This window comes from Melanerpes formicivorus, unplaced genomic scaffold, assembly GCF_026170545.1.
Source record: "Melanerpes formicivorus ecotype bairdi unplaced genomic scaffold, bMelFor1.0.p_v2 SCAF_136, whole genome shotgun sequence".
Lineage (NCBI taxonomy): Eukaryota > Metazoa > Chordata > Aves > Piciformes > Picidae > Melanerpes > Melanerpes formicivorus.
The window spans coordinates 863,143-887,271 of NW_027142488.1; the positions used below are offsets into that span (position 1 = coordinate 863,143).

The window sequence follows — 24,129 nt, forward strand, 5'->3', positions numbered from 1 at the left end:
TCTACCCAGAAAGGTTGTGGAGTCTCCCTCTCTGGAGAGATTCCAAACCCACCTGGTCATTGTGCTGCTGGGCAAGCTGCTGTGGGTGCCTCTGCTTTAGCAGCAGAGTTGGTCCCTTCCAACCCAAACCATTTGGGGATTCTGGGATAGTTATAGCTACAGACAGGAAAGAGCAAGCCATATTAAAATCCTCTTCACAGGAGCTTCTAATACTACTGGGATAAACCAGTAACAGTTATTGGTGTGAGGGTCTTCCAAACAGCTCACCCCTCCTCAAGAAGAGGAAGCTGACTCCTGCTCCAGATCTGCTGCTTTGCAGGGTTGAGGTATAACTGCTTTGGAGCAACGATTCCCAGAAGTATTCCCGTGTTAGGAGACTCAAGCTGCAGCCTATTTATAGTCACTGCCCAACACAAATGTCCAAAAAAAAATCAGTTGTTGGTTGTTTTTTTTTTTCCCAGGGTTTATTTACTAAACAGGTTCACATTCAATGAAATAGGTACAACAATACCTACAGAGCATCATCACGAGAGCAAACACCTTGAGAACACAAGACCCAGAATGCAGGAGAGGGTTCTTTTCCTTGGGGAACAACAACAAAAAAATGCCACTTCTGTAAACAATGACAGACCCAGAAGGTTGCTGCTAGAAAAGACAGACACATAAAAACCACTCCAGGGACACAAAGGAAATCATGGTACACACCCAACCAAAGCACCCTGGTCGAGCCCGAGTACGATTCGGTGTCGTCTGTACAAAATCCTGCTCGAAACGACAGGTTCTCCTGGGGTTGGAGAGACAGCACAGCTCATAAGGCAAAAACAAATTGGAATTATCATCCAGTTCTTTGCTTTGTTAGGTAAAGATCAAGAATTTAAGGCAAGTTTGGCCGTTTTGCATTGTTTCAGAGGGTGGATGGGGACTTACAGATGGCAAATGGACAGAAGCACACATTGGCTCCCAGGAAGTTAACTAACACCTACTGGACACTTCACCCTTCTAGAAACTCCAGCTGGGTTGCCTGAAGGAAAAGCATTTCTAAGAAGAGAGACCTGGAAAAGCTTTTCCTAGGAGAAGAGCCCAGAGAGCATCAATACCTAGATGGATTTCCTGAAGGAAAAGCATTTCTAGAAGACACCATCAAATGGTATGCAGAAGCACTGTGTAGCAAGCCCCTTGAAACCAAGGGGCATTGGTTGCTTCATCCAGCTGACTATTAACAGCTGTATCACAGCATCACCAAGGTTGGAAGAGACCTCAAAGATCATCAAGTCCAACCTGTCACCACAGACCTCATGACTACTAGACCATGGCACCGAGTGCCACATCCAATCCCCTCTTGAACACCTCCAGGGATGGTGACTCCACCACCTCCCCGGGCAGCACATTCCAATGGCGAACGACTCTCTCAGTGAAGAACTTTCTCCTCACCTCAAGCCTAAACTTCCCCTGGTGCAGCTTGAGACTGTGTCCTCTTGTTCTGGTGCTGTAATTAAAGGCTGCAGTCCAGCACTGAGGGGGAACTAGGTAGCTCCTCAGCATTTGTGTGCCTATAATCTGCTTGGGTATTAGGTTGAGACACTAAAAAATTTTAAGCAGACTTAGGCCTCTGGTGAGATTAAGAGACATACAGTGTGGACTGCAAGGTCAGAAAGTTGATGTGGGTGGACTAGATGACCTTTAAAGGTCCCTTCCAATCCAAAGCATTCTATAAATCCCAGCTGGATTTCCTGAAGGGAAAACATTCCTGGGAGGAGAGACCATTGAGAAGCTCAGAGATGAGTGTTCAAACTAAAAACAAAAGCAGAAATTGAGGAGCTGTCTGCATAGAAACTGATACTCATTTCTAAAGTGCTTTGCAGATCATTTTGAGTGAGTACCAAGCAGAACTGGATGATAATTTGGAGTGGGGTGACATCTTAGTTGAAGGTCCTTAATTTGCTTTTCCAACCACCAGACAGACATTGCAATGAGAGCATCCACCTCCAAATGCAGATCCAAAGGGATTGTTGTGTCTGATCTTGCCAGAACCAAGCACTTGGTGAGGAGAACAAGCACCCAGAACAGAACATGAAGATTTCAGGTGATTTTCAGTGCCACAATCCCAAGGTTGATCCACCTCCAGCTGAACAGCTCACCTAACAACAGCAGTATGTTTCAAGGAGGCATTTACCCATTCTTCAGACACAGAGGTGTTTCATGAGGCTATCTTAGATTTATCACACAATATGGGGTCAATCTCTGAGCTAATCTGCCACAGCCCAGGTTGAAAAAGAAAAAAAGAAAGTGTAAAACACTTGGCAATTTGTAGTGCTTTTGTCTTCCATAAGTGAAAGAACATTTTGGGTTGGGAGGGACCTTTAAAGCTCATCAAACCCAACTCCAGTCAACACTGACTAACAACCAAAAACCTCCAGGTTGTTTGTTTTGGTTAAGTCAAAATGATTTCTGTACCTTGCACCACTCTGCACCAACTGAAAAGGGTGTTTCCTAATGTATTCAATCGGGGGGGTACAGGAACATCATCACCTGTAGAATCCTGATGTTGATAAACTCTCAGAGAGATGGTGCACACCAAACTGTTTCTCCAATTCTGCTGAGACCCCACCCACAGTGTTGGGTCCAGCTCTGGAGCCCCCAACACAGGAAGGACATAGAACTGTTGGAGTGGGTACAGAGGAGGCCACAAAGATGATCAGAGGGCTGGAGTCCTTCCCCTATGGGGACAAGATGAGAGAGCTGGGGTTGTTCAGCCTGGAGAAGGCTCCAGGGAGACCTTAGAGCAGTGTCCCAGTAGATGAAGGGGGCTACAGGAGAGCTGGGGAGGGACTTTTGACAAAGGCATGGAGTGACAGGATAAGGTGCAACGGCTTCAAACTAGAAGAAACTGGATTAAGATTGGACATTTAGAGGAAATTCTTCACTAAAAGGGTGGTGATACACTGGAACAGGTTGCCCAGGGAAATGGTGGAGGCTCCAAGCCTGGAAGCATCCTTGGACAGGACGGATGAGGCTTTGAGTGACCTGGTCTAGTAAGAGACATCCCTGCATGGGGCAGGGGGTTTGGGACTGGATGGTCTTTAGGGTCCCTTCCAACCCAAACTATTCTATGAATATAACAACTAGATGATCTTTAAGGTCCCTTTCAACCCAAACCATTCTTAGGAAGCATGTGGTTCCAGCCAACAGAAAGCATCAACTCCTCTTCAGTAAGGAATTGCTGGGCATTTTTTCCTCGCTCTTTCTTTGTCAAGTGCCTTTATCTCTGGTGTCTGTTGGCAAACATGATGAGCAACCTGTGAAAAACTGAAAAGCCAAGCAGCACATGTGAGCCAGTGTGTTTGAAGGCAACAAGCTGAAACACCTCCCTCAATCCTGCAACACTAACCTGCTCCCCATCCTTCTCCTCCCCACACACAAACAGGCCACACACACCCATGGAGCTGCTCATGTCCTAGCAAAGAGTTACTGAAATCATTAAATTAGGCTTATTGCTATCAAACTGGGTTCCAGAGTGGGCCAAACTCCAGGGAAAAAGGCTGACATTCATTTGCTTTGCTTTGAAAGTCCTGCTTCATTCCACCAGATGTGAAGAGTAAGGGCAGGGTTTTACCAGCTGTGCAAATATTTCTCCAGGAATCATGTTTTCTGGTAAAACAGCCTCATTTCCTGGCCTGTTTAGAATTAGCATATGGAAGAAGACAGAAGCCCACTGCTTGCCTGGTTGGAATAAATCAGGTACAGCCCAACCCCTCTGCTCAGCATCCTTGTGAAGAAATGGCTTTTAAAGCAACTATTTCATCTGTTATTGCACCTTCAGAAAGGGTATTCTATGGGGGTGAAAACCAAGGAATTGAACATGTAAAAACAGGGGAAACCCCCAGGGATTTAACATGTCAAAATGAGGGGAAACACAAAGGGATTTAACAAGGGGAAAGAAACAGGGCTTGAACATGGTCAAACATGGAGAGCCAATCAGCAATTTAACATCTTAAGGGAAAACCAACTCTAGAGGCAGAAAGGTTCTTCAGTACCTGAAAACAGATGTAGACATCAAAAAAGAAATCCAAGCTGATGGTGAGTCCTAGTTGAAAGCCAAATCAAACCATCCTAAATCAGCTACAACCTGTATCTATTCACTCATCTCTTTTAAAGAAGATAAATAAATTTATCTGCCCAGACTGTCACTAATTTTAGGATTATCCCAGAGCTCTCTGTTGAGATTCTGGTTACTGGCAGGAAGCAGAATCCTCTACTCTGTTACACACTGGGGATGAGTGACTCTGCTCCACACTTGGCAGTCACTGCAGCTTCAAGGCTGAAGAAGCCAGGAAGGGATCTCACCATTCTCTCCCTATTTATGTCTTTGTGAAATGATGAACAAAAGAACATAGATATTCTGGAACAGAAAATGATGTCACAGCTCTGGAGCTCAGCACACCCTGTTGTTCTTAACAGCTTCCACAGGCACAGGTGTATCAAGCAGAGAATTGGGACAACCAAATCATGCTCCACACAAACTGCACCAAAACCTGTACCAGCCTTCCCATCAAGTCCTACATTTAGCACCATTTGGAGACCTGAACATGCTAATGAAACAATCATTCTCTGAAGAAAGGAGTATGGACACAAGCAGGTTTGGGAGAGGGTTGGGATGGATTTTTTCCCTGGAGTGTCAATTTTATGCTGCTGTGGCGCCTCCTGATGTTATTTTGTCCTGTGTTACAACTGACAACCCACAGCACAGGAGGAAGATGAAGTCATTTAGCACTCATCCACCAAAAGAATCACAGGGGTTGGAAAAGATCTCTAAGATCATTGAGTCCAACCATCAACCTAAGACGACCATGGCCACAAAACCATGTCCCAAAGTGCCAAGCCCACATTTCTTGAACACCTCCTGGAATGGTGACTCCACCACACAGGAAACACCAAGGGTGTTCAAAATGTGACTTCTCCTCACCAAAAAAGGAAAATTCATGAAGAGGCAACAAATTTGCCTTGTAAATCAATTTAAATAGTTACTAATTATCATCCCAGCCCTCCGACCAGCGAGCAGGTACCAAAGGAGAGCGTGCAGGCAACAAACCATGGTGTTTATTATTTACAAGCCTTGAGAGACAGAAACAAGGCAGCCCTTTAGTTACTGTTCATTAAAAAAATAACACAAAGTGATGAAGCACTGGTGTCTTCTACACGTCAAGACACAACCAGCCAAGTCTCAGCAAGCTCTCCAGTCACACCACGCATCCATGCGCCCCAAGCATGGGAAACTTCACGGTTCAGAGGAGGCAGGAGGAAGAGAGAGGACCTCTAGAAGGTGAAGGGGTTAGATATTATCCCAGTACTCTCTCAAGTTCACCTCCCCCTTTAACAGGATGCTACCTAAACCCAGCTGGGAATAAGCTTTCCATTCCCTCCATCCCTGAAGAAACCAAATTCTTCTTCATGTCAGCCCCAACTTCACCACGTTCCTCCAGCTTCAGAAAACGCAGCTCGTGGGCTCCACCAGCAGGATTTATTTCCAAGCAGACTTAAGCTCCACCTTTGTGTCTGGTCCACCAAAGCCCTGCTTGCCATCAAAGTGCAGTCAAGCCAAAGTTGCATCGACAGTACATCATCCCAGCAGAGTCCAGCCAGGTGTCTGAGATGGGGTCATACTTCTGGACAGTGTTCAGGTAGGATGAGCCTGAATGGCCTCCAACCACATAAAGGTAGTTGTCAATGACAGCTGCACCAACACCTGCAGGGGAGGGGGAAAAAAAAAATATAAAACTGATTCCATCATCACTAACTGTGGAAATCAGTAATATCTTTGCTCCTAATTGGAACCACCACTTCTTTTCCTAAAGGCTCAACAGACAAGCCCTCTCAGCCTCTCCTCTTCCCATAGAACCACAGAATTCCTTGGGTTGGAAAAGGCCACTAAGACCATGGAGTCCAACCATCAACCCAACACCACTGTGGCCATGGTTACATGACCCAAACCGCCATGTCCACATGTTTCTTGAACACCTCCAGGGATGGTGACTCCACCACCTCCCTGAGCAGCCTGTTCCAACGCCTGACCACTCTTGCAGGAAAGAAATTGTTCCTAACATCCAACCTAAACTTTCCCTGGCAGTTTCAGGCCATTTCCTCTTGTTCTATCACCTGATAATACAGAGAAGAGACCAATCCCTACCTTGCTCCACTCTCCTTTTAAGGAGTTGTACAGAGCCAGCTCTCCCTGAGCCTCATCCTCTCCAGACTAAATGAGGCCAGTTCTCTCACTGCTCCTTATAAGACTTTTGGGCTATCTTTAAAGAAAATAGGTTCTTATCCTCCATTCAGGTCCTACACCCCTTTTCCAACTGTTTCAACACCCTTTGCTATGACAACACTCTATCTTTCTGTCTCTATACTCCTTGAGAGGGAGACAGAAGAGAGAATGAACTCTCAAGCCTCCAACTGAGATGTCAAATCAATACCAAAGTCCAATTGTTTACAGTGAGGGTGGTGAGACATTGAAATCCCTCCCCAGAAATGTTCAAGGCCAGGCTGGATGAGGCCTTGAGCAACCTGGTCTAGTGGGAGGTGTCCCTACCCATGGCAGGGGGATTGGAACTAGATGGTCTTTAAGGTGCCTTCCAACCCAAACCATTCTATGGAAATAAAATCAAAGGCAACACAATAGAACAGTGAGCACAGAAAGGCTGCAACTCACTGAGATCAGCGGAAGGAGAAGACAAACGTTCATTTTTGCTGCAGCACAAGCTTAAACTGGACTGCAGTTAAAAATGAAGCAACAATCATTCTGTGCCAGAAGTGACTGATGGTCACACGCCTAGATGAAACTCAGTGCTCTGCAGAGAGCAGAGCTGCAGCTCTGCCGTGGCTTTTAGCGCACTGAAGAGCAGTTTGTATCTGAGAAGGTGCCAGCGCGACCTGCGGAGGTCTTCCCACGTCCCTACCTGTTCTGGGCTCCTTCATGGGTCGACACACAGTCCATTGGTTCTGATGAGGGTCATATCTCTCAATGCTGGACAAGTGAGACACACCATTGTGTCCACCTACCACAAAGATGAAGCCCAGCATGACACCAACACCAAAGTTTATTCGCTTGTCGGCCATCGAAGCCACCGGCTCCCAGGAGTTCTTGCTGGGGTCATAGCGCTCCATGCTGTGAAGGCAAACAAACTACTGGTGAGGCCTCCAGTGACATTGGAACCTCACCCAATATCAGCACTGTGGGGGTTGGAAGGGACCTCTGGAGATCACCCACTCCAACCCCCCTGCTCAAACAGGGTCACCCACAGGACTTGCCCAGGATCACAATGTCCAGCTGGGTTTGGAATCCCTCCAGAGAAGGAGAGTCCATCACCTCTCTGGGCAGCCTGCTCCAGGGCTCCAGCACCCTGACACGAAACAAGAAGTTGAATTTCCTGCAAAGAGGTCACCAAGTCTACCTGTCAAAGGCCTGGGTGAACACTGAGCATTCAAGTTTTGGGCGTAACCATAGTGGTTTTGAGTTGATGGTTGGACTCAATGTTCTTGGAGGTATTTTCCAACCAAACTCTGATTCTACAACTTCAGGCAAGAGGACTTGATTATCATCCACTTTCTATGGTCTGTGCCACATGGTTGCAGTGAAGAGAGCAGCCCAGAGGTACCCTGCTCTACTTTAAGCTGTCACTGAAGTTAGTACAAACTTGGCACAGAGGTAAGAGTGACCACCCAGGACAACAGCACAGCTCAGTTATCCTGAGTCAAAAATAAAAAGGTCACTTTTCCTTGCAGCCTCCACTGGAGTCTCTCCAGTAGTACCCTGTCTCTCTTGAACTGGGGAACTTAGAAATGGATCCCAGATTCCAGAAGTGATCTCTGTAAGGCAGAGGGTGAGAAGCTCTCTTGACTTGCTGTGATTGACGTCCCATCCCTGGAGACATTCAGGGTAAGACGTGATGTGGCCCTGAGCAGCCTGATCTAGTTGGAGGTGCTCCTGCTGACTGCAGGGGGGTTGGACAAAATGACCTTTTAGAGTCCCTTCCAACCCAGTGTCATCTGTGAATCACAGTATAGTTGGGTTGGAAGGGACTACTGTAGAGATGGTTTGTTTATTATTTCAGCTCATTAATTAAAACATAATCAGCTAGAAAAACACCAGATGAAGTTTCATATAGCCATGGCAAGCAAACTGTTTAAGTCATTGCTAGGTTTGCTTCAGTAATTAAAAAATCATTTGCATTTTCCCAGTGCAAGCTCCTTGGCTGTACTGTGCTAATTGGGAACTAATCCTCTGCTTCATCAAATGTATCAAGTAGAAAATTAAGTGCAATTAATGACTAGAGGAATGCTGCTCATGCTGCACTGTTAAACAGTCAATGCAGCCCTGCCTCTGAGCAAGGTCTTCATTCCTTACCCAGCTCTTTGGGTTTGCAGCTCATTCATCTGCTTCCTGAAGGGAATGACAGCTGGCTTGTTCCCTAATTTTAACAAAGAAAAGGGAATATTGATGATTCCTTTGCATCACTGAGTGTCCCCACCCATCCATAGGGATGTGGGACAATGGAAGGACCTGGCGGTCTGGTGAGGAGCAGCTGAAGGAACTGGTGTTGTTCATCCTGGAGAAAAGGAGGTTGGAGTCAGGTGGGGGTTGGTCTCTTCTCTGTAGTATCAGGTTATAGAACAAGAGGAAACAGCCTGAAATTGCACCAGGGGAGGTTTAGGTTGGATATCAGGAACAATTTCTTTCCTGCAAGGGTGGTCAGGCATTGGAAGAGGCAGCCTAGGAGGTGGTGGAGTCACTGTGCCTGGAGGTATTCAAGGCATGTGTGGACATGGCACCTAGGGACATGGTTTAATGGCCATGGTGGGGTTGGCTGAAGGTTGGACTTGATTAGAGGTCATGTTCAACCAAAAGAATGCTATGATTCTATCATTTAAATAGCATGCTGGTAGCAGACCAACTCCTTGTGATATGGTGTGAAGCAAGATTACTTCTACCCAGCACCAGACCAGCAACCACCATCCTCAGCTTTCAATAAAATGTAGCACCAAGACTAGACCAGGATTCCATCTGAGGTACCTACCACAGTTGTGTGTGGATTCAGCACATGAAACAGCCTGGCAGTTCAAAACTAGAGTTTGAAACATTAAAGCTAATGACCCGCAAACATAGCTTTGTTATGGTTGGAAGAGACCTCCAAGATCAGCAGGACCGGAGGAAACTGTTTCAAGCTGCACCAGGGCAGGTTCAGGCTGGATGCTACAAAATATTTCTTCACAGAGAGGGTTATCAAGAATTGGCATGGGCTGCCCAGGGCAGTGGTGGAGACACCATCCCTGGAGGTGTTTAAGCAGTGTGTGGACCTGGTGTTTAGGCACATGGTTTAGGATTGACCCTAAACTGGGTTGAGGGTTGGACTGGAACATCTTTGAGGCCTCTTCCAACCAATGTTTTCTGTGATCAAGTCATAGAATCAATAAGGTTGGAAAAGACCTCAAAGATCATCAAGTCCAACCTATCACCCAACACCGTGTGACTACTAAACCATGGCACCAAGTGCCACATCCAATCCCTTTTTGAACACCTCCAGGGACAGTGACTCCACCACCTCCCTGGGCAGCACATTCCAATGGCTAACAACTCTCTCTGTGAAGAACATCCTCCTCACCTCAAGCCTAAACTTCCCCTGGCATAGTTTGAGACTGTGTCCAACCATTTAATCCTTCTTAAGGATTAAAACCAACCCAAACACACTAGCTGTAAATTGGAACACGTAAAGACACTTGAGAAGTGACAGGATGAGGAATAATAGCTTCAAACTGGTAAGAGGCTAAGTTTAGATTAGATATTGGGAAGAAATTCTTTCCCCTGAGGGTGGTGAAACACTGGAAAAGGTTGCCCAGAGAAGTTGTGGAGGCAGTTATAGTAATTGAATTGCTTTGGCTGGAGAAGACCTTTAAGATCATCAAATCCAGTGACTCTTAACTCTACCAGGTCTGATCCTAAACCACATCCCTCAGCACCACATCTCTGTGGCTCTGAAAGACCTCCATGGATGGGGATTTAACCACCTCCCTAGGGAGCCTGTTCCAGTCTTTCAGGACACTTTCAAGGCAAGAAGTTTCTTCTAATGTCCAACCTAAACCTCCCCTGGAGCAACTTGAGGCTGTTTCCTCTTGTCCTATCACTTGGTCTTCGGGAGAGCTTTCTACCAACTTCCCTTCAGGGAGCTGCAGAGCAGCGAGGTCTCCCTTCAGCCTCCTTTTCTCCAGCCTAAACAACGCCATGTCCCTCAGTTGCTCCTCACCAGACCTGTTCTCCAGACCCTTGATCAGTTTCTTTGCCCTCATCCAGACACACTCCAGCATGTCAATGTCGTTCTTGGAGTGAGTGGCCCAAAACTGAATCCAGTGTTCAAGGTGTGGCCTCAGCAGTGGGGGGGCAGCGGGACAATCCCTGCTCTTGTCCTGCTGACCATGCTATCACTGATCCAGGCCAGGATGCTGGTGGCCTTCTTGGCCACTTGGGCACAGGCTGGCTCAGCTGAGTTGTCAGTGACACTGCAGAACAAGGAGTCACGAGCCCCACTGTAGATTACCGATCTAAGATTAATTTTTAATTGGCTTCCCAACAGGAGCCTCAGATGGAGTTTTGCTGATCTCTTGCTCACGACTCCAGGCTCCCCGCACCAATACCTGTTCATGTGGGCAGGACCATAGCCACCAATGGCATAGATCATCCCATCCAAGACAGCTGCAGCAAAGCAACTTCTGGTTTTGTTCATGGGAGCCACCACCTGCCACTCCTTCACTTTGGGGATGTATTTCTCCACAGTTCTCAGGTAGGACTGCCCGTCATAGCCGCCCAAGGCATAGAGCTCTCCTGCCAGAACCACCACTCCCAGCGTGCTCCGGCTCTCCACCATCCTCTCCAGGGAGGTCCAAGTGTTGGTGTCAGGGTCCCAGCACTCCACTGAGTTCTCATGCTTTCGGTAGCTGATGCCTTGGCACACATGGGTTGCAATCCCTCCCACCACATAGAGCTTCTGGTCAAGGACACAGATCCCAAACTCATAGCGAGGGATGCTGAGGGGAGCCAGGCCTATCCAGGAGTCGTTCTGGGGAAAGTACATTTCCACACTGAAAGAGAGAAAACAAACATTATGAGAGCAGAGCTGACCTTCTGGAGCAATCTGCCTCTGAGCATCAAAGAACCCACTTTAAAAAGCCAACCTTGTCCTGGGCTGCATCAAAAGATATGTAACCAGCAGGTCAAGGGAGGTGATTCTGTCCTTCTGTTCTCATGAGGCTCTTCCTGGGCTATGGTGCCCTCAACACAAGGAGGACATGGAGCTGTTGGAGAAGGTCCAGGAGGCCACAAAGATGGTAAGAGGGCTGGAGCACCCCTGCTGCGGGGACAGACTGCAAGAGTTGGGGCTGTTCAGCCTGAAGCAAGCTCCAAGGAAAGCTCAGAGCAGCGTTCCAGTACCTGCAGGGGCTACAGGAGAACTGGGGAGGGACTTTTTGCAAGGGCTTGTAGTGACAGCATGAGTGGGAATGGCTCAAAACTACAGCAGGTGAGATCTAGGTCAGATATTAGAAAAGTTCTTCACTGTGAGGGTGGTGAGACACTGGAACAGGCTGCCCAGGAAGATTGTGGAAGTCCCCTCCCTGGAAGTGTTCAAGACCAGGCTGGACAAGCCCTTGATCAACCTGGCCTAGTGGGAGGTATTCCTGCCTATGGCAGGGGCACTGGAACTAGAGGATCATTGAGGTCCCTTCCACCTCAAGCCATTCTGTAACTATTTCATACATCCAATCTGGTTCTTCCAACAGCCCAAACAGAAGCTAAAGTGAAAATGCTGCTGACTGTTCTAAAGAGCTACAACCCCACAGTTTCACAGACTATAGCATGATGCAAAACCACAGCATCAAGGCCAAGAGCTGAAATCACAAAGAATCATTTTGGCCAGAAGAGACCTTTAGGATTGAGTCCAAACTTTAACCATGCACTGCCAGGTCACTACCAAACCATGTCCCTCAGCATGGTATCTCCACAGCTTTGAAAACCCTCCTCAGATTGGGACTCCATCCCTGCACTGGGCAGCCAGGGCCAGACCTTCACAACCTTCAAGGGGAAGAAGTTGTTCCTGAAGGTCAACTTACTACCAACAGAACAAGAGGGCACAGTCTCAAGCTATGCCAGGGGAGGTTTAGGCTGGATGTTAGGAAGAAGTTCTTCACAGAAAGAGTGATTGGCCATTGGAATGGGCTGCCCAGGGAGGTGGTGGAGTCGCCATCACTGGAGGTGTTTAGGAAGAGACTGGATGAGGTGCTTGGTGCCATGGTTTAGTTGATTAGATGGTGTTGGATGATAGGCTGGACTTGATGATCTCAAAGGTCTTTTCCAACCTGGTTAATTCTATTCTAAAGCTCCCCCTGGTGCAACTTGAAGCCATTTCCTCTTGTCCTATTCTTGTTCCTTTCATTTGAACGCAGAAACCAGGCAGGAGAGCACTGAGGGAAGGGAAGACAAGACAGTGGTGATGCCCCAGCAGCGTCTGGAAGTGGGGTGTGACTGAGGTAAGAAATCAAAGGGCCATGAAGGGTAAAGTGAAGTCAAACCCAGTCAGACCAGCCATAAGTTGGTGAGAGACAAGGGGAACTGGAGAGCCTGTGTCTCTATATATGTAAAACATACATTTAGAAAGTATAATTTGTAGGTTTTTAAGTCTGTATTTTACACAGTGTATAATTTAAATGGAATGTTGAAGTGGAACAACCTAATTTGAATCTGTTTTCCAAACCTTGCTTATTTGTGTTTGCTTTTACTTCTGCTCAATGTTACAGTATGGTGGGTTTAGCTCATCACATTTAGACTCTGGTCAACCCACCTGACAAGGTTTAGTTAATTACTGACATGATTTCAAGGTGTCCAGCACACAGGGAACAGAAATAGGTCAAAGAAAGAAGAAAATGAAACTCATGGACAGTTAGTAGCCACTAGCTAAGAACCAAGAAGCAGGCATGGGGCAGAGTAGCTGGAAACTGCCCAGCAGAAAAGCACTTGGGGGTGTGGGCTAACAGCAGTGTGTGTTCAGGTGGCCAGAAAGTCCACCAGCATCCTGGCTTGGATCAGACCAGGGCAGTGATTGTTCCCCTGCACTGCTGAGGCTACACTTTGAGTCCTGGGTTTAGTTTTGGGACCCTCAGTCCAAGAAGGACATTGAGCAGCTGGAGCAGGTCTACAGAAGGGCAATTACGCTGGTGAAGGGTCAGAACAGGTCTGGTGAGGAGCAGCTGAGGGACCTGGGGTCATTTAGTCTGAAGACAAGGAGGCTGAGGGGAGACCTTCTGGCTCTCTACAGCTCCCTGAAAGGAGATTGGAGTCAGGAGGGGTTTGGTCTCTTCTCCCTAGTATCAGGTGATAAACTGAGAGCAAATGGCCTGAAATTGTGCCAAGGGAGGGTCAGGTTGCACATTAGAAACAATTTCTTTCTTGGAAGAGTGATCAGGCATCGTAACAGGCTGCCCATGGAGGTGGAGTAGTCACTGTTCCTGGAGGTATTCAAAAAATATGTGGATATGTCACATGGGGACATGGTTCAATGCCATGGTGGTGGTGGGTTGGTGGTTGGACTTGATTATCTTAGAGGGATTTTCCAACCCAAACAATTCTGTGGGTCTATGCCACAGCAGGCTGGCTCTTGGGCAGCAGCCCAGTCACAAAATAGTAGCACCAAAAAAATATCTGAGCAATTCTGTTACTGTGAAGCAGGGAAAAAGTGAAAAAGAGCCTTCTAGCAAGCATAAGTGAGAAAAAGAGTGGAGTTAAGCTTTCCTGCTTCCTCCTTTTAATCCTACTGGGGAGTTATTTGTATGAACAACTTGTGACTTGTTAGATTTCTAAATCTATAAACCAAGCAATTCCCAGTCCCAACATCTATCAATCCCTGTTATCAGGAAAGTTACCTTGAAATGAGACAAGACAGGTTTTTACCTGCAGCCAAGAACTGTCACAGAAACAAAAAAATCTCTTCAGTAAAATATTATCCCAGGATTCAGCTGCAGAACCAGTTTCTGTAGCATGAGAATACCAACCCAGCTGGTAAGGGTGCACTGATATCAAAAGCACTGCATGCAAGTACTCATGGACATGCAGATCCTCCTGTGGTTTAACTCCCACTTCTGGAAATGTTAATGCAATGTTGGCACCACAGGATGCCAGCATAGTGTGGGTTGGAAGGAACCTCTGGAGATCACCCAGTCCAATCCCCTGCTAAAGCAGGGGCACCCTCAGCAGCTTGCCCAGGATCACAATGCCCAGCTGAGTTTGGTATGTCTCCAAACAAAGACTCTGTGACCTCTCTGCGTAACTGTCTCCAGGGCTCTGTCACTCTCCCAGAGAAGATGATCCCACCTCTCCAGGGCTGCCACCACCTCCCCAGTCCTCACCTTTCCAAGCATGCAAAGAGCCCTGCTTTTCCTCCCACGGCACAGAGAACTTTCGGCGCGCAGCGAGGCCGCGTCATCAGCATGGTCTGGTGGGAGAGTCTGTGCTCAGGCATGAAGTGGTACTTGAGGGCCTCATTCAGGAGGTGTTTGCAAGTGTGGTCATCACGAATGAGATGGTTTGCTTCATACAACCTGGTGAGGAACTTGACACTGAGCAGGGGCAGGCGGACACAGTGCAGCAGCTGGGCCAGGTACTTCTGCCTCTCCTGCACGTCGTATTTGATCCAGGACTCCAGCGCGTAGAACACGGTCTCCTCCGTCACCACATTCAAGCAGTCGTTGGAGACAATTTCATCCAACTCCGAATGGGTGAGCTCAAAAAACTCTTCCGTCTGACAGACCTCCTCAAAGTTCTGACAGATGTACTTGTTGGCAGCCAGGTAGAGGTCGTGGCAGCCGTAGGTCTCGGCGAAACGTGAAATCCCGATGCAGTTGCCGGGATCGAGCTGGCTTTCCAGAAAGTCACAGCATTCCTTCACCACCAGCTTGATCTGCAGGAGGTTTGCAGCCGGTAGAAGGGACTCTACAGTGTCCTGGGAGATAAAGACAGTCCCCGTGTAGGCATACTCCACGATGGCCTGCAAGGCCGCCTCGTCGATGCACTGGAACTCCACCTCGGAGTTCTCCTTCTCGGAGAGGTTCCCGGTGAACATGGCTTTGAAGTAGGGGCTGATGCTGGCCAGCACCACCTTGTGAGCGTGGATCTTGACATCGCCGACCCGCAGGATGATGTCACAGAGCTCGCGGTGCTGGCGCAGCAGGTTCAAGCCTTGCAGGAGCTGCTCGGAATGCAAGTGGGTTAGGTTGGCAAGCATGTAGGTTGGAGATGACTGGTCCATCTGCAGCAGAGGGAACATTCAACGCGTTACTCAAGGCTCTACGTCAGCAGCTTCATTACTCATGGTGCTCAGACACACCATCCAGAGCAGGCAAAACTCACTTTTGCTTTTCTCTTCATTAGACTTACTGCTCCCCAACCCAAGTTTGTAACCCTCACCTGCTGGTTTTCCATGCAAATTAAACCCAGGACAATGAAATATCAATTAACAGCCTGTGCTGCATTAATTACACAATCATGAAACTGTTTTAGTTGGAAAAGCCCTCTAAGATCAAGGCCAGCCATCAACCCAGCACCATCATGGCCATTAAAAAAAAAAAGTCCCCCAGTGCCATGTCCACAGGTTTCTTGAACATCTCCAGGGATGGTGACTCCACCACCTACCTGGGCAGCCTGTTTCAATGCCTGACCACTCTTGCAGGGAAGAAATTGTTCCTCCTGTCCAACCTAAACCTCCCTTGGTGCAATCTCAGGCCATTTCCCCTCCTTATATCACCTGATACTAGGCAGAAGACACCACCCCACCTGTCTCCAACCTCCTTTCAGGGAGTTGTAGAGAGCCAGAAGGTCTCCCCTCAGCCTCCTTTTCTCCAGGCTGAACAGCCCCATTTACCTTAGCTGCTCCTCACCAGACCCCTCAGGAGTATCATTGTCCCTCTCTGTACTTTTCAACATTCTCCTTTGAGTGAGTGGCCCAAAACTGTATTCAGTACTCAAGGTGTGGCCTCACCACTGCCCAGTACAGGAGGACAATCCCTGTCCTGCTTCTGACAGCCACACTATTGCTGATGCAGGCCCAAATGCTGCCCAGATGGCCCTTCTTGGCCACCTGGGCACATATTAGCTCATCTTCTACCAGCTGTTGATCAACACCCCCATGTCCTTGTTCACCAGGCAGCTTCCAGACACTCTGCCCTAATTCTGGAGCATTCACAAGGCTAGGCTATTGTGACGCAAGTGCTGGACTCAGAACTTGGCTTTAGAATAGAATTAACCAGGTTGGAAAAGACTTTCAAGATCGTCGAGTCCAACCTATCATCCAACACCATCTAATCAACTAAACCATGGCACCAAGCACCCCACCCAGTCTCTTCCTAAACACCTCCAGTCATGGTGACTCCACCACCTCCCTGGGCAGCCCATTCCAATGGCCAATCTCTCTTTCTTGGAAGAACTTCTTCCTAACCTCCAGCCTAAACCTCCCCTGGTGCAGCTTGAGACTGTGTCCTCTTGTTCTGGTGCTGGTTGCCTAGGAGAAGAGACCAACCCCCACCTGGCTGCAACCTCCTTTAAAGTAGTTGTAGACAGTAATAAGGTCTCCCCTGAGCCTCCTCTTCTCCAGGCTCTTCACATCACTTGTGACCAGCCACCAACTGTATTTAACTCCATTCCTCACCACTCTTTGGGCCCAGCTAGTTTTAACCCCCATCCCTGGAACCCTTGCCAGTCATGTGGTTTGGGGCTCTGAGAAATCTGCTCTAATTGCAGATGTCCCTGCTGACTGCAGGGGGGGGTTGGACTGGATGGCCTTGAAAGGTCCCTTCCCACTCAAACCTTTCTGGGATTGTTCCAGAAAGTTTTAGCTTGCTTCATGACACCAGAAGGCACTTGAAGGCACCTGCTCTAATTTCAGCATCATTAAAATTCCAAGGCTGCTGCCCACCACTACCTGCTGGAGCAGCTCCTTCAGTTCTTTGTTCACGGCAGTGAGCGGGTGGAGGGTACAGATGTGTCAGGATCCTGGACCACGAGGAAAGGCAACCATTGTTCTACAGAGAACACTGCATCCACCCAGCTCCTCAGATGAAAAGCTGATTTAATTTTAAATTTGCTAAGTGATTACACAAACTTCCAAGATCTCACTTCTTTTATCTCATTACTAAGGGGGGTGTAAATAGGCAGAACTTCTTAACTGACATCTCCTTTTCAGTGAGCCTACTGAGAGTGCTGCTTCTGAAAGAAGAACACGAGTTGCCCACATTTAGACACAGAAGATAATAGCAGCGACAGGAGTGGAGGTTGAGACCCAGAGGTGGAAAAAATCTCTTACCCATTACAAAATCAATCAGTTCATCCCTCTCCTATTAAAGCCCTGCACAGAAAACAAAAGCCTATCTAAAAGAAGGTGATTGAAATCTATCTGCAAAAGACAAGATTTTATCCAGCAATATTTAGAATGCAACAACAATTTTCTATTTCCCATTTAATCTATGCTACAAAAATAACAAAAAAGAAGAGCTGTTCAGCATCTAAAACATTTCCTTTCCTTCTGCATTTGTGGTCAACTCAGAACTTGATTGCACATAGACACAGAAATCACCAGGTGCAACACCTGTGAGAATGGTTACAAGAAACTACAGTTAAGTCAATTCACAGAGAAAAACCTAAACCTTTGTGTTGCAGCTCGGCAGCAGTGCCCACTGCTGTATCTCACACATAATGCTCACCCACACATGCAAAGGTTTGCCTTTTTATTGCTTTTTCTTTCTTTCTTTTCATGTTGCAGAGCAAGAAATGAGAAGCTGGAACCTTAACTGGCCCTGAAGAACATCTGCTAGTCCAACCATCTGCGCTCACAGCACAAACACAAATGGTTGCCCTGAAGCTCTGGGCTATCAGATCCTTTTCTGCCTGTATTAAAACTTATCTTAAACAGCAAGGGAAAGAATAATTGCAAATTAGAAGGTTAACCACAAAAGTAAACACCCAAGCTTGCCTAGTGAACATTTCCACTCTTCCATAGCCCATGCTACACATAGATACCCAGGAAGTAATGCAGTGCACAGCATTTAAGTGAAAACAGCAGGAAGAGCTGCAGGCACTTTTCTATTCCAAGGTAGTATTTAAGTGCTCGCCAGTTCCTCATTTAGACTGCAAAGTGGCTGGAGCCAGGGAGCGACTTTTCTCGTTTTACAGCTCACTAAAGAATATCAAACCTCAGCGGCATCCAAGGCTAGTACCAAGCTTTTTTGCTTCTTAACATCATCACAACAGCCACCTTCTGCACACACACCAAAAAAACCCCAGGGCATAAAATACCCTGCACTTGCAAGAGTTTTGCAGATAATCTGCAGACTGCTCTGTTTATAACATTTTAAGATCTGCACGTCCTTTGCGTGTAACCTGAGTAGTTAAGCTTCGGTCCCAGCCCATTTCAAGAGACAGAGGAGTAAGGGGAAAGAAGCACAGAGCCCTGCTCATGGGTGTACGCTTCAAAAACCCTTGTAACGCGTCCCTCCCCCAGCCAGGCAGCGAGCGCGAAGCCAGCTGGACGGGGATCCCCACCGACTGCCACCTCACCAGCAGCTCCGCGACTACCAGAAGGAAGCGGACACTTTTCCACCACTGGTCAATTTATCGCAGTGTTTCCCGGGACTGACAACCACCTTCCAGGGCACTTGAGCCCGCTCGTACCCCACAGCCCCGCACCGCTCCCTCCTCCCTTCCTCCCTCCTGCACTCCATACTCAGCGCTGGACTACTCGAAAGGCTCGGACAAGCTACCGACACCGAAGCAGCCCAGGACAGAGCCTCAAGGCTGTGGAGGACTGTCTGCGGATAACTTACCGCGGCAGGGCCAGGCTCACCTGATGGAGGGGGTGGGCGCAGGCCGCGGCGAGGCCCGGCCCGCGGTACCACCACCTCTCTCGACTCCGCTTCTCCAGCAGCACCGGGCACCGCCTCACGTCACTTCCGAACACCACCGCCCCGCGCCCTCTACCCAATCAGCGCCGCGCACCCACAATGCCCTGGGGCGCGCCGTACCATTACTTCACACCATGGCGTGGGGCAACCTCCTTTTGCCTGTAGCAGCCCCGCCACCATCAGCTCTCCTCTCTCATTTTTGTGTCGTAGAACCCGAGATATACCGTGCTGGGCATTATTTTATGTGATAAGAGAGGAGTAGTGAGGCGTGCTCCGGTCGTTCTTTCCCCTGTCCTCGTTGCAGTGGTAGGTCCCGCGCAGGCACGGTGCGCGGCGGCGCTTGGCGACGGCGGTGTTGTGGTGCTCGGCGTTGCCGGGGCCCCATGGCCGCCGCCCTCGCTCTGCGGCCGCCTGCCATGGAGGAGCCGGCAGGCACTGAGCGTGGGCTGAGCCGGCTCCCTCCGTGCCTCAGCCCTGGGAGGATGGTGGGCGAGGCTGATATTACTGTAGAGCTGCCTTGGGGGCCTCTACGTGGGAAGCGCCGCGGGCCCGGCCGCCCCTATCGTTCTCCCGTCGCCGTTTCCCTGCGTGTCCCCACGCCTCCGCCCGCCTCCCGCTGTGGTCTGGGTGAGCTCTCCCGTAGCCTAGTCTGTCCCATAGGGCAGCGGGAGGAGGAGGAGGAGCTCGGTACGGAGCCGTTGCCACCCACCAGCCCGCAGAGGCAGCTGGAGGGCCGGGTGGTCGGTGAGGACGCGGTATCACCGCCCCTCGCCCAGCCCGGCTGCAGCGGCTTGAAGTTCGGGCTGTTGCCGCCGGAGCTGCACGCTCGCCTGCTGGACCAGGAGGACTACAAGAACCGGACACAAGCCGTGGAGGAGCTGAAGAGGGTCGTTGGAGGTGCCAGCCGGTCTGCAGTGATCTCCACTCCTGCCCCCAGCCTCCTGGGGCTTATCAGCTTTCTGTACACCCTTCTCGATGATTCCAACTTCAAGGTGGTGCTGGGGGCGTTGGAGGTGATCCATCTGCTGGCCCTGCATCTGGGTGACCAGGTCCAGGCCTTCCTAACACCGCTGGTGTCAGCTGCTGCTAAAGTTCTGGGGGACAACAAGGTGGCCATCAGGCAGGAGTACAACCACCTGCTCCTGCAGCTGATGAAGGCAGCAGGTCCTCAGCAGGTTCTGGGCTTGCTGCTGAAGCAGGAGTACCTGCAGCACAAGAACTCCAAAGTCCGTGAGGAGGTAGTCAACATCTGCATTGTTGCCCTCCTCACCTACCCAAGTGAGGAGCTGGACTTGGGCAAGCTGGCGTTTGGGTTGGCTCCAGCACTGGTGGACAGCAAGCGCAGGGTCCGTCACGCTGCCTTGGAAGCGTTTGCTGTGCTGGCCTCATCCATGGGCCCAGGCAAAACCAGCCTTCTCTTCAAGGCTGTGGATGCTGTGGAGCTTGAGGACAATGGGGATGGGGTAATGCACGCAGTGCAGGCCAGGCTGGCCAGGAAGACCTTGCCGAAGCTGGTGGACCAAGGCTTTGTAGAGTATGCTGTGTCCTTGCCATCATCTGGCCAGAACAGGGGGTCCTGTTTGCCCCCTGGGGCAGATACAGATTGGCTGTTAATGGGCAGCAGGACTCAGAGTGCCCACAGTTACTGTGGGTATCACCCCAGGGATGATGGACTGCAGAGCTCCAGCCCACACGGAGCTTATAGTGACCAAGGAGTAAGTCCAAGGAGAGTCTTGAGTGCAGGTAAAGGGAAATCCAAACTGCCTTGGGAAAACGAGCACAGTGAAGACAGGGAAGGTGGCCTGGGAGTCAAGGTTTCTTGTACAAAGGGTGTGGAGCAGGTAGGTACTCCCATCTCATGGGGCTCCTTTCTTCTGAGGCACGTCATCCCTGGAGGTGTTTAAAAGCCATGTAGATGTGGAGCTTGGGGGAATGGCTAAATGGTGGACTCGATGATCTTGAATGTCTTTTCCACCCTCAAGGAGTCTGTGTTCCAAGGGGAGAAGTGAAAGCTGTCAAAGGCTTGTTGAGTGATGGGTATTTATGAGGTGTGGCTAATGCTGCTGATGTTTTGTGTGCAGCGATCTCTGTACCTGCGTGGATCTTGGAAGGCAAATCTGAGAACTCCTTCTGTCAGATTTAACAGCAGCAGGAGCCAGGCAACTTAGCACTTCTATGTCTTGTTGTTTTGATAATTATTTTGTTTTGTGGGTTGGTTTTTTTTGGTGGTGGTGGTTAGGTTTGGGGGTTTTGTCATCTGGGCTCTGTGAGCCTTTTATGAGGTCAAATAAGTGCTGGGTCCTGCACTTGTGTCACAACAACCTCATGCACACACCAGACTTGGGGCAAAGTGGCTGAAAGCCTCCTGGCAGAAAAGGACTGGGGAATGTTGATCATGAGTGGCTGAAGATAAGCCAGCAGAGTGCTCAGGTGGCTGATCCTGGTCTGGATCAGTAATAGTGTGGCCAGCAGGAGTAGAGCATCAATTGCCCTCCTTTACTGTTCATTGTGAGGCCACCCCTCAAATGCTGGGTTCAGTTTTGGGCCACTCACTCCAGGAAGGACAGTGAGGGGCTGGAGCAGGCCCAGAGAAGGGCAGCAAAGCTGGTGAAGAGTCTGGAGAACATGTGTGATAAGCAGCAGCTGAGAGAACTGAGGTTGTTCAGCTTGGAGAAAAGGAGGCTGAGGGGAGATCTCACTGCTCTCTATGGCTCTCTGAAGGGAGATTGAAGCCAGGTTGGGGTTTGTCTCCCAAAAAACAAGGGACAGGACAAGAGGAAATGTTCTCATGTTGCACCAGGGAGGTTTAGATTGAACATTAGAAGAAATGTCTTCACTGAAGTTGTTCTCAGACACTGGGACAGGGCTGCCCAGGGAGGTGGTTGAATCCTCATCCCTGCAGTTGTTTGAAAGCCATGTGGATGTGGTGCTGAGGGATGTATTTTGGCACCAGACTGGGTGGAGTTAGAGAGTGGTTGGACCTGATGATCTGGAAGGTCTTTTTCAACCTAAACGATTCTGCGGTTCTTTTCACTGGGACAATTAGTAGTTGAAGTTGAGGTGGGGAGGGGAGATGGTGTAGAAAGCAAGCTATCTCTGTATCTTGTCTTAACTATTCCATGCATAAAATTTGGGTAGTTGGCTGGTCCATGCCAGTGTAAGAAATTAATGATTAATTCAGACATTCCTCTGGAATGAATTTGCTTAAAAATTAACTTCTGGAGTCATTCTGTAGCTGAAAGTATGCATGACATGAGCTTAATGATTAAAGCTGGGATTCAGTTGTTGGTTTGTTGTTTGGGGGGGGGGTTCCCCCCCCTTTTTTTTTTAACCAGTGTTTTTATGGTTGTGTCACACAGGGATTGTCCAAGGGCATGTCTAGACTTTGCTGATCAGATAAGGTGGGAAGTAAACCAGATGTAAGTTAATGTGTGCTTAAAATACAGTGTAGATAAAGCAGGTTGCCCGCAAGGGTTTGGTTAAACACAGTGATGTGAAGTTGGGTTGTTGATAAAACATTTCTGTGACTTCTGAAGTCTTTTGAAATTGATTTGGTTTCTTACCTATCTGTAGATGATCTCACTCAGAAAGGTGGTCTCACTACACTGGCAACATGGAGCAACCTCCTGTAGTTGAAGATGTCCTATGGCAGGAGGGTTGGAACTAGATGATCTTTCAGTTTCCTTCCAACCCAAACCATCCTGTGATAACCAAAAGTGCTCCAGTGCTCTGCTGCCCTCAAAAGTAAGGAAGTTCTACTGCTCTAGTTGAAGATTTCCCATGGCAGGGGGTTGGAACTGAAATCTTTAAGGTCCCTTCCAACCCGTTCTGTGATAACCAAAAGTGCTCTACCACCCTCCAAGTGAAGAAGATCCTCCCGATGTTTAGATGGAACTTCCCATGCTCAGGTTTGTGGCTGTTGGTCCCTTTTGTATCAAGGCTCCTCAAGTCTTTCTTCTCTGCTTTAACTGCAGAAATATCTTAAATGAGAGTCTGATACCTGAAGACCAATGAAAAAGTCCAATCCTGGCTTTCAGGAAGGAAGGATTTATGTCAACTTTTGAGCTTTTGAGCATTTTGGTGGATTTGCTTCAAATGCTGCAGCTGAGACTTTAACTCATTATGTGGATGGTTTCAGCCATGCCTGCTGAACCTGGAGTTTGTGAAACCTGTAAAAGCAAACTGGAACATGTTTTTTTGTAGGCAAAGGCCACATTTTTGTGGTTTATCTTGACCACAAAACCCTTCCCAGGAGCAGGGATGCTGTTTTCTCCAGCAGCCTCAGCCTACGTGGCTGTGTAACTTGGCTCTCCGTGCCGGGGTGTCCCTTTGGGAACTGGTGGGGACTTTAAAGCACTGGCTGGAAATAAGAGAGAATTGGCTGCTTCACTGTAGCCATTCACTACAGCAGAGGAACTATCTGTGGGTTATTTTATTCATTTTGAAGGAGGGACAATCTTAGAGAGAGAGAATTAGAGACCTGTAGTTTAAGAGTTTGAGTTGTGAAGGTGATTTTTGGGAGGATTCTCACTGGTAAGAACTGGAGATTGAATTTCTCTTGGCTTCTGTGTGTGTCTTGCTGGCATCTTCCAAATCATCTTTTCTTGGAAGGGACCTGAAGTTGGGTTTGAAAATTAAATGTTTTTAGCTCTAGTCCATAACCATAAACAAGATATTGACTTTAACAATCTATTAACCATCCCATTTTTAAGATAGGATGTGATGAAGTAAATATTATAAAGATTTAAAAAACATTCTTGAACTCTCCCAGGGCTGATGCTAAGTCCCTCAGTACCACATCTCTGCCTCACTGAAACACCTCCAGGGATGGGGATTCAACCACCTCTCTAGGCATCCCGTTCCAGCCTTTGAGAACCCTTTCAGTAAGGAAGGTTCTTCTAGTGTCCAACATAAACCTCCCCTGGGGTACCTTAACACCTTCCTCCTGTCCTGTCCTTTGTTCCTTTGGAGAGTATAACAACCTCCACCTGGCTCCAGCCTTGGGGTGTTGTAGAGAGCAATGAGGTCTCCCCTTAGCCTCCTTTTCTGCAAGCTGAACAACCCCAAGTCTCTCAGCTGCTCCTTTCCAGACCCATCACCAACCCTTCTCTGGATGTGCTCCTACACCTCAATGTCCTTCTTTGG

The 24,129-nt window shown here is 48.6% G+C and overlaps 2 protein-coding genes across 3 annotated transcripts in view; one reads left to right on the forward strand and one right to left on the reverse strand.

Annotated features, from left to right (window-relative positions):
- Positions 1–453: 453 nt before the first annotated feature.
- On the reverse strand, positions 454–18,999 carry LOC137456754 (kelch-like protein 28). 2 transcript variants are annotated; one of them, XM_068168353.1, is made up of 5 exons: positions 18,927–18,999; positions 14,443–15,341; positions 10,684–11,127; positions 6,954–7,162; positions 454–5,743 (listed from the first exon to the last, which is right to left on the reverse strand). In XM_068168353.1, the coding sequence occupies exons 2-5, from the start codon at positions 15,339–15,341 to the stop codon at positions 5,580–5,582; spliced, it is 1,716 nt and encodes a 571-aa protein (XP_068024454.1). In that variant the 5' UTR covers positions 18,927–18,999; the 3' UTR covers positions 454–5,579. The 2 variants fall into 2 exon arrangements, with proteins under 2 accessions (XP_068024454.1, XP_068024455.1); XM_068168354.1 differs by having other exon boundaries at positions 18,907–18,998.
- A 290-nt stretch (positions 19,000–19,289) lies between these two features.
- LOC137456757 (TOG array regulator of axonemal microtubules protein 1-like) overlaps positions 19,290–24,129 on the forward strand; it is a 36,128-nt gene continuing 31,288 nt past the window's right edge. The window contains exon 1 of the mRNA XM_068168360.1: positions 19,290–20,825. Within this exon, the coding sequence (XP_068024461.1) occupies positions 19,368–20,825 (1,458 nt within the window). The 5' untranslated portion in view covers positions 19,290–19,367. The remainder of the gene's footprint in view (positions 20,826–24,129) is intronic.